At 41.5% G+C, this 9,081-nt stretch overlaps 1 protein-coding gene and 2 long non-coding RNA genes across 4 annotated transcripts; 1 reads left to right on the plus strand and 2 right to left on the minus strand.

Annotated features, from left to right (window-relative positions):
• The first annotated feature begins 268 nt into the window (after positions 1-268).
• On the plus strand, positions 269-2,843 carry LOC132460147 (uncharacterized). The gene is made up of 2 exons (XR_009526351.1): positions 269-643; positions 769-2,843. It is a non-coding gene; the product is annotated as an uncharacterized LOC132460147 (long non-coding RNA).
• sdc2 (syndecan 2) lies at positions 1,612-8,942 on the minus strand. Of its 2 annotated transcripts, XM_060055186.1 has the most exons (6): positions 8,621-8,941; positions 5,334-5,463; positions 4,371-4,519; positions 3,717-3,789; positions 3,552-3,686; positions 1,612-3,192 (listed from the first exon to the last, which is right to left on the minus strand). In XM_060055186.1, the coding sequence occupies exons 1-6, from the start codon at positions 8,678-8,680 to the stop codon at positions 3,029-3,031; spliced, it is 711 nt and encodes a 236-aa protein (XP_059911169.1). In that variant the 5' UTR covers positions 8,681-8,941; the 3' UTR covers positions 1,612-3,028. The 2 variants fall into 2 exon arrangements, with proteins under 2 accessions (XP_059911169.1, XP_059911168.1); XM_060055185.1 differs by having other exon boundaries at positions 3,552-3,789; positions 8,621-8,942.
• On the minus strand, positions 6,966-8,258 carry LOC132460149 (uncharacterized). The gene is made up of 2 exons (XR_009526353.1): positions 7,486-8,258; positions 6,966-7,438 (listed from the first exon to the last, which is right to left on the minus strand). It is a non-coding gene; the product is annotated as an uncharacterized LOC132460149 (long non-coding RNA).
• Positions 8,943-9,081: the final 139 nt, after the last annotated feature.

Here is a 9,081-nt window from a genome sequence, read left to right on the forward strand (position 1 = left end):
GAGAACAATAATTCCATTAAATGTAGTTTACTTGAGATGGTAATAATTGGGTTGAACTATAGGCCAGTGTCCTTTCTGTATGGATATAAGCTCGACCCTACAACTTTCAGAAAGCCACACGTTCCAATTGTATTAAAAAAAAAAAAAATAGTATATTGATCAAAAGGATTTGGGAAAGTGTGACAAGACAAGAATCAACATAGGCCTACCAGTCCAAACGGATGAGAAGAAATGTAATTAAATAGCGTAGGATCAAGCCCACATTTTATTAAGGACAGTTTATCTTCATGCAGTAAGCCCATACGTGCTGCTAGCGTCATCGCAGAACCAAAAAACACTGGAACAAGCTTGATTTGTCCGAAAAGAATAGAAATCGATTTCATTGTAGGCCTAATCAAACTTGTGTATGACCACAAACAATAATCCAGCACTATGGCACTAACATCAAAAAAAATGGCAGTTTAATATCAAGTTCTCAATATAATTAACATAATCTTACCAAGTTTTCACAAAGTCAATTATTTTTAAATACATGTAGGCTATATCGAAGCAAAATTGAAGATAATAAAAATATTTGGTCGGCTTTTACATTACTGTGCCAAAATGTCTGTGTTGTACACCTGAACATATTCCAACTGCCTTCGTCGACCTACTCATCCATCTCTACCATGATTCATCGTGCGTTTTAGGTCTCTCAAATCTCTATCGGCTTTAATGTCAAGTTATCTAAGAACCCAGCATTATTTATTAAAAAAAAAAGCTTTAAAGTTCACTCCTCTCCAGATTTAGAGCACTCAAATGTTTGCATTCAAATAAGTATTTTTGATATAACACTGAGCATCTGGTTATTGTTAAGTTTAAAATTATTAATGTTATTATATTAAAGATTTCCGTAGAATGTGTCAGAAATATACGGTCAAATATCAAATCCTCCATGTTGAAATACATAGCGTCTGAGAAATAGTTGGCTAGCAAAGCGCCATTAATTAAACAAAAAAACTCCAGAACGTTAATATTTTTTTTCTCCGAAGTGAACAGTAAAATTGAATTTATTGGACTAAACCAAACATTTGTAGGACATCACGATCTGGCTTGTTGTTTTTGCTCCCTCAAGCTGTACGCTAAAAGCTCCGTGGAATGTAAGGAGCGGAATGTGCTTTGGTTTAGGTCAGTCCACTTGTAAAGGCATGTGGATTACACTAATTATTCATGGGCACGCTTGGAGGTGTGGTCGATAATATCTCCCTGCTCTATTGTTGCACAGAGTGTTCGGCTAGGAGCACTTCAACCAGCCTGGTGGCGTAGTAGCTTTAGACGTGCACGGACACACACAGGCCTTCTTGCTCTTAGTAAATACCCTGTCTGGTTGAACACGAATGTTGAAATTGTTCTTATTGTAGGCTGAAATCCCTCGCCAGCGATGTCACATGGTAACCACTTGGTGTTTGGGGCTGACCCAAGACATCGTTTTTGGAAAAAAATGAAATTGTTTGGTTGCTCTATAATGAATGGACAAGCACCAACATTGATAAGAATAGGTGCAAGACATTGCGACTCCTGTATATATATATATATATATATATATATTTGTATATAAAATAACTCTTTGGCAAAGATATTCGCAATTATATTTGACTTTTTCTCAAAACATTGAAAGCAATAATCAAAAAAGATGGTCCAGTAACACATTTTCATAGCAAAAAAAAAAAAAGGTAGATGAATCAAACATTCATATCTCCCGAAAAATAATAATCAATCGAAAAAGGCAAACAAAATGCAGCAATCAAACTTGTTTCCTAAACGAAAGGATAACAAAATATATCTTTACCTCATGTAAAGAGGACAAATTACATAATGCAGTTCACAACAAAAATATTTATAATCCTATATTTAGTACCAAAAAGTAGTGTTCATCCTTAGGTTCAAAAAGGATGAACACTTGTCCGTGTTTAAATGTTGATATAAACTTTGCTACAATGCTGAAGTGAACGGGTCCTGGTTTGGCTACAGCTCTCTGAAAGTATAAATTAAATCGATCTTAAAAGGTCCCATGACATGCCACCAGGAGTGAGTGTGATTAGCCGTTACAAGCGTTTTGAAAATCTCCCCCTTATGACATCACAAGTGGGCGTGTCCACCTAGATGTGTGCTGGATAGATCAGTCTACCAGCCTACCCAGTGGACTGTAGCAAACGTTGCTCATCTATCCGTCACACATCTAGGTGGACACGCCCACTTAAGATGTCATAAGGGGCAGATTTTCAAAACGGCTTGTAACGGCTAATCACACTCAAACCTGGTGGCATTTCATGGGACCTTTAAATGCATGAACAGGGCCAGCCCGATGTGGTAAAGCTGTCGTAAATGGATGTCTGACATGTACAAAGTCCTCAATACTGATGTACTTCACCGTCCCATGAGGAGTGGACGAGTGAGGTTGAGTGACTAACTGAATACGATATTATTTTGTTTTAATTTCTTGAGCCTTCGAATACACATCAGCCGTTAAATCCCCTTACCATTTGGACAGTCTGACATTTTGGTTTCCGTCTAATCATTCATAATTCAGAGAATAAGGCAGGCGGCGATGGGAAAAGAAGACTAAATGACAGAAAGGGGTGAAAGGGGAGGAGGCTCGACTAAAAGTAAAAAGCGTTGCAGAGCAAAAAGCCACGCTAAAAAACAGAAAAACTCAAATCCCTGGGACGACATCCAAAGCTCTGACCCACTCCGACCTCCCCTCAAAAGGACTGCTGTATCTCTTTGTGAATCGGTGACAACATTCTGTTAGACAAGGTGATGTCACCGACGGTTGGCCAATCTGAAAAAACGGTTGCGTTTGGGGGGGGGGGGGTTGGTTGATTCGCGGTGTCGGGTTTCTCTTCGAACGAAACACGAAACACTCTCCCTTCAGACATCGAATGATTGATAATGCCCCGTGTCTTTTGAGTGCTGATTGTCAGACGCAACGAGAGCACACACGGCCCCCCCAGGGCGCTGGCGGCCCCCCGTCGAGGTCAGCTGAGGTTCAGGCGTAGAACTCTTTGGGGGGCTGCTTCTGGTAGGCACTGGGGGGGACCTTGGCGATGCCCAGCGCGTAGCTCCCCTCGTCCTTCTTCTTCATGCGGTAGGCGATGAACAGGACCAGGAAAAGGGCGCACAGGAACCCGACCACGCCGCACGCTATCACCGCTAGGCCACGGGGAAGGGAACGAGAGCAACGTTTTACAAAACAGGTCGTCGGCAGTACAAACCACCGGTTACAAAAAGGGTTCCAGATAGACGATTTGCAAGTCAACGGATGCGTAATAGGCCAATTTCAATGAATGGTGTGATTCTAATTGAACGAGCGAACAATCACAGCATCTCATGCGTTTACTCAAGGCACTTTGTTTAGATACTACATTTTATAGTGCTTTAAAGGTCCTTGGTAACCAGTCGCTAAATATCAAACCACTGGGTTAACATCGTCTCACGTGGAGCCAGGTGGGGGGGACTTTACACAGCCACTATGTAAACATGAGAGTGTTGACAAAGTAGTCCATCCTCACCAGCTAGCACCTCCGTCCTTTGCCACATGTTATCAGACACGAATTCCGGTTCCACAATCATCTCTTCCCTCGAGCCGGCTTTAGATAAGACCCTGTCACTCTCCTCAGGCAGGATGATGTCGTCGTCCGAGGTAACCCCGCCTCTGGTGTCGCAGTCCTCGGTGCATGTGGTGGGGAACACAGGGACTGCGGTATCAGGTTCAATTTCAGGTTCTTCTGAGGCTTCCAGCCCTGTTACCTGGTGAAAAGGAATCAAATACATATGAATGTATAATAGTACGTAAAAAAATATATGACAGAATAAATATATATGTTTAAAAATGCTTAGGGAATTTGACATTTTCTTAATTTGATCAACCCAAACCACAATATGATGACTGAGTTAAGGCTTTTTTTTAATTTGTCTTGTTTTGTGGAAAAAAATGAAACCTTACAAAAGTTCCTTTTGTTGTGTTTATTATGAAGGATTCAATCTTATAAGATACAATTGAGAATCTAGATTGTCAACCATCTTATTTTCAACGTACGAACGTTGATATTTAATTATAGATGATTGGGAAAGCTTCGGTTCACACCTGGCAGTGTTGTTAGAGTAGTGCATTAGGATTTTTCCAAGTGTTTAATTTGAATTTATCGATTATTTCTGGGTATACTGAGAATCAGGTGCTCCTTTAAGCAGCACCCTTTTTTAGCGACATGTAAATGATCCCAACATGCTAAATATCCTAACATGCATGACTAGTATAAATGTTTTTCAAAAATCAGGCTATAATTCGCTTAGCCTTACAGGCAAATAAAAAGGAAGACAACGATGCCTACCTCAGTCTCGGCTTGGATCATGTATGCAGGGGTTGTACCATCCTGCATCATGGTCGGTGAGTTAGTGGTCGCCAGTGTACCATCCGGGGTCACAGTCTTAAAGTCCAGGCTCCTTGTCTTGTTCATTATATCTGGGATCTCCGTTGTGTCTGGGGAAGAACCACCAAGAACCATTGATTAAAACCTTTGTGCTCAAAGCAGTGGAGAAAAAATGCACACAAAACAAACTTGATGAACCACTTCACTCTTTGTTTGGTTTATAGGAACAAAGTGGTTCGCCTAAAAAGCTTTCATGCTAACCACTCAGATAAGGCTTCACCTGGCTATGGAAATGTTAGAAAACCTCAGGGACCATAATGCCTCTCGTGAAACACAATATTACAACTTATTTTAGGCTCAAAAGATTGTACTAGGTGATGTCATTCATTTGAAAGTTGGTAGGGTCTATTCCATGACATGATGTCATGGATTTTTCTCATAGGTTTCTGAATCTATGACTTAGGGTCATAGAGTCATAAAAGATCTTATTCGCCATAGCAACAAAGAGTATTTTAACCAACCCTCAGACTCCGCCCATAATGATGACTGCATCACTTGGCTCTTCATAAAACATGACCTGGCGAACTTATCACCTCAGGACAAACATCTGGCTTTTTTATTTACAGGTTTGTGTGCGTGTGCATGTGTATGTGTGCGTGCGTTTCCAATCAAAAGGACTATTCTTTCGAAGTCATTATTATTTTGAATGCACCCAGTTTTTGTTTACAAAACCAATAGAGTGAACTCTTTCATGCCACCACATGCAAGACTCGTAGTCTGCATGACAATATAACCCTCGAGACTGGGTTATAATTCCCAAAACGTATGAATGCTTCTTCCTGCTTCAGGAAAATGAAGGACCTCTGCACTCTTTGAATGGTCTGTTGATTTTCGTAGGCGTAGCGAGTGTTTGAGCGTTCTTACCGAATTCACTCATTCCGGATCCTGAGATATTGTTTTCATCATCTTCGTCGTCGGAAGGGATGCCCCCCGACGACTGACCCTCCAGGTACATATCATCTGATCCGGGAGAGGTCTGGGAAGACACCAGGAGCTGGAGAGACAAGCACACAACATTATTGAGTGATGGAAATTAGTTTTAAGTTCACTAATACTACTGATACACTGATACAATAATTATGTTTGTCTGCGTAAATTAGCAACCAACTTCAGAGGTTCTCTTTAGTCTGTGATATCTTAGCAATATAAAGATAGATCGACGGGAAGACATAAAGAGCAAATCCCGATCAAAAATCTTTTCTGTATTTCATCTGGTATTTTTTAGCGACATAGTGACAAAAAGGAAAAACCTACGAAAACAGAAAAAGGGACAAAACTTCTGTTCAACCCCTAGCAGAGAGACAACCATTTTTGACTACATGATGTTCCCTGGCTCAATAAGCTAGGAGACATGGAGGAAGTGAAGGAAAATAAGCAGGGCCAACGCCAAGTGGGTGAGAAATAGGGAGAGATTAAAGATCTTCAACGACATCGAGGATAAGAAAAACTGATGTCTGAATGACACAAACCCATTTTGTCTTAGTGGCAATCCAAGGGAAAAAAATGTGCCTTACATCCGTCATGTCCATCATAGGTACTAACAATATGTCACTTATAAACAATAGCTTCAAGACCGGTTGTGTCTTTCAAAGATGGTATCAGACCAGATAAACCGTTTGCCTTTTGTATTTTAAATCTATTTCCATTGGGACCTAATCTACCTCAAATATGCGGTTGATGCTCCCACTTTCTCCAATGAGGGGCCGAATGCGCCACAAGTTTTGATTTATTTCAAAAGTTTTGAGATGGAATCCTTATTTGTTGACCAACATCTGTACAATCTACAACATAGAGACGCCCAAGTACTCCTACTTAAACCGAAGGGACGGCGTAACTGCACTCCTACATTCTTCCCCGTTGATTGTCCTGGCTTGTTGCGGTTTGTCCCTGATATTGCACTCAGATAAGCAACATCAATATGACCCATTTGGGTTCTGGTAAATGACGCAATGTATTTACTGTGTAAATGTCGGGGTTTGTAGTGATGTTCTCCGGCCAGGCCAAGACTACATGGAGTGAAGACGAGACAAATTTAAAATGAATTGTACGTGGGAGAGATTTTCCTCTTAATGACAACCTCATAATTCAAAAATGATTGAATTCCTTGTTGCGGGAACGATGAATGATTTGCCCTTTGCGATTCTTCACCTTTCAAAATGAGAACAGGCATCCAGACGTGTTGCAACCGTGGAAGACGCGGACCATCTGCAAGGCTAAACCAAGGTTCTCAGAGGGACCGTTTACATTTACCATGAACTGGGAGAGGTGTCATAACAACGACTGTCTCATTCCCGCACAAAGACACAACACATGTGGGGACCAACCACCCAGCACCACATAAACATTGTAAATATTATATACATTTACCATCTGCTATAGTATAAGGTTCCTATACACTTTGTTATTTCCCCATGTACTCTGGATGTAGTCATTTTTGGGTGCCTGTTTGAAACTGTCCACATCCACTTGCCCTTAGAGACAGATCTTTTCCAATAATTTTGAGAATGGCACACAGGGTCAACAACATGATTTAGTTGTGTAACTAAAGCATACAACGGGTCTGTCATCATCCTCTTTCAGCGAGATGTCCAGTCCACAACCTGCAATACACTGTGTGTGTGTGTGTGTGTGTGTGTGTGTGTGTGTGTGTGTGTGTGTGTGTGTGTGTGTGTGTGTGTGTGTGTGTGTGTGTGTGTGTGTGTGTGTGTGTGTGTGTGTGTCTTAAAACACAGCACTCAAAAGTCTTTCAACTTGAAAGTTCTCCCTTTAGTCATTCATTACAATAAAGAACACACATCTCAGCATCCATTATAGTGGGGATGATGTCATGTAGTTTGTCATGTGGTTGTTGTTCTTTTACCATATTTTAGGCCTACCGAATAACTATTGCTGGGTTAAGCTCTTGGGCCCATGACGTACTGTATGGGCCTACCAATAGGGCAACATGGAAATCTCAGTCTTTCCAAATTCTCCCTAAGTTGATGTAAGGGAACATTTGTTTTTGTCTGAAGCGCACATGTGGGTGTCCAGGCTACTCTTGAAAGAACTCTCCCTGAACCAATGAGCCCGGATCTAGCGCACCTTAATGGGCCGACGATAAATATTCCATGTTGCCAAGCAGCCTAGGTGCGTTCGTTCACTCCCTTTCCGTGAACCCCTTGTGTGCAGGTCTTAGCTCGGCGACACCGGCGGCAGCACATGGGTAGCCTAGCTGGAGGCATCTGGCCTGCCTCAACATGCATTACTACCGTCTGGTGTACTTTGAGTCATTCATACAGGAAGGTGACGCATCCCCAGCTGAGAGATCACAATTAAGTTACAGCTAATGAAAACCAAAAAAAGGGGATGGGTAGTCGTGTATGTGCCACCGTTTCGAAAGTATTCCAGAGACTCTCCAAAAACGGCTTTTCCTATTTTTCCTGAACTTTGACCCAAATACATGGTCCTTGGACGATCTGCCCCATCCCGGCCCCAAATGCACCCATCTTTCAATCCTACACATTCGTGAAACAGTGGAGCTGCGTGATGCGAGTTATGGATGTGTACATTTTAGCAGCCGTTCTCACCTCTTAATAATGTTAATGATAATTAATATTTATTCTAATGATAGGATGCTTTTTCTATAGTTTACCAAATTGATGGAAGATGAAAAACAATGGGTTTAAATGACAGCCTAATGTTATTGTGTATATATATATATATATCCTATTTATAGCAGTTTCATTCATGTTCTCTCGTGTAACGTTAGGTTGAGATTAGTAGATTATGCTTAAATAAAGATATTGGCCAGCATAATTAAATATTAAATGTTTGTTCATCAATATATTTAAGACACAATCGTCTTTTTGTTTGGCTTTATTACATAAACCTTTTTGTTACAGAGACAGACTATTTTCTTGGCTATTAAAAAACACTTTCACCAGCAATGCCGATAGTGTGTGAAGGAGGGGGTTATGGGAATCAGTCAAATGAAAATCTCGACACATGGGTTGCCCATATTATTTCCTTATGACGGAAATACAGGTAACCCTACCCATGTTGTCCGAAGTACGCGACTGGGAGCCAGATTATAGCCCTTCATATCGGACCTGGACCTTCACTCGATCAGGAACCAATTATACATTTTTTACAACAAGACTTAATCCACTTACTTTTTCACTGAGATACCCGGTCGCCAACCCGATCAAGAACACAATCCAAATGCTCCGCATACTTGTGTCCCACCAGCGACTCGAAGGCTGAGGTACAATAAAACCCAAAAGTGAGGTAACTCAAAAAGTAACACAATCGTCCGCCCGGTCTTTCGATCTATGACGTGAAAGTTACTTTTAACTCGCTCGACGCGGGTGTGTTTGTGTTTGATCGGCGATGGTCAAATCTCAAGGTTTTTGGATAAGTTCAACTTCTCGGGCGCCTCAAGTTAACCGCTGCTCTCCGCTCCCTAGTGTCTTTTCTTTCAGCTGCGGGGGAGTTTGTTTGGGCTGGCACTGCAGCGTGGCCCGCGGTGACGTCAGCGTGACGTAGCCTCGAACAAAAGGCATCGGTGGGAACTGGGAGTATGGATGCATTATCTATCATCATGAGCATGTGGAGAAGAAAAAAGGAAGGAAAC

The sequence above is a fragment of the Gadus macrocephalus genome, chromosome 6 (genome assembly GCF_031168955.1).
Source record: "Gadus macrocephalus chromosome 6, ASM3116895v1".
Classification (NCBI taxonomy): domain Eukaryota; kingdom Metazoa; phylum Chordata; class Actinopteri; order Gadiformes; family Gadidae; genus Gadus; species Gadus macrocephalus.

Bases quoted from the DNA above. Each gene is read 5' to 3' on its own strand.
- sdc2 (XM_060055185.1), bottom strand. From the start codon at position 8,680: ATGCGGAGCATTTGGATTGTGTTCTTGATCGGGTTGGCGACCGGGTAT. The intron at 5,464-8,620 runs GTAAGTGGATTA...TTGTCTCTCCAG, and splicing joins CCGGGTATCTCAGTGAAAAA to CTCCTGGTGTCTTCCCAGAC. The intron at 3,193-3,551 runs GTGAGGATGGAC...CCCGTGGCCTAG, and splicing joins AAGGACGGAGGTGCTAGCTG to CGGTGATAGCGTGCGGCGTG.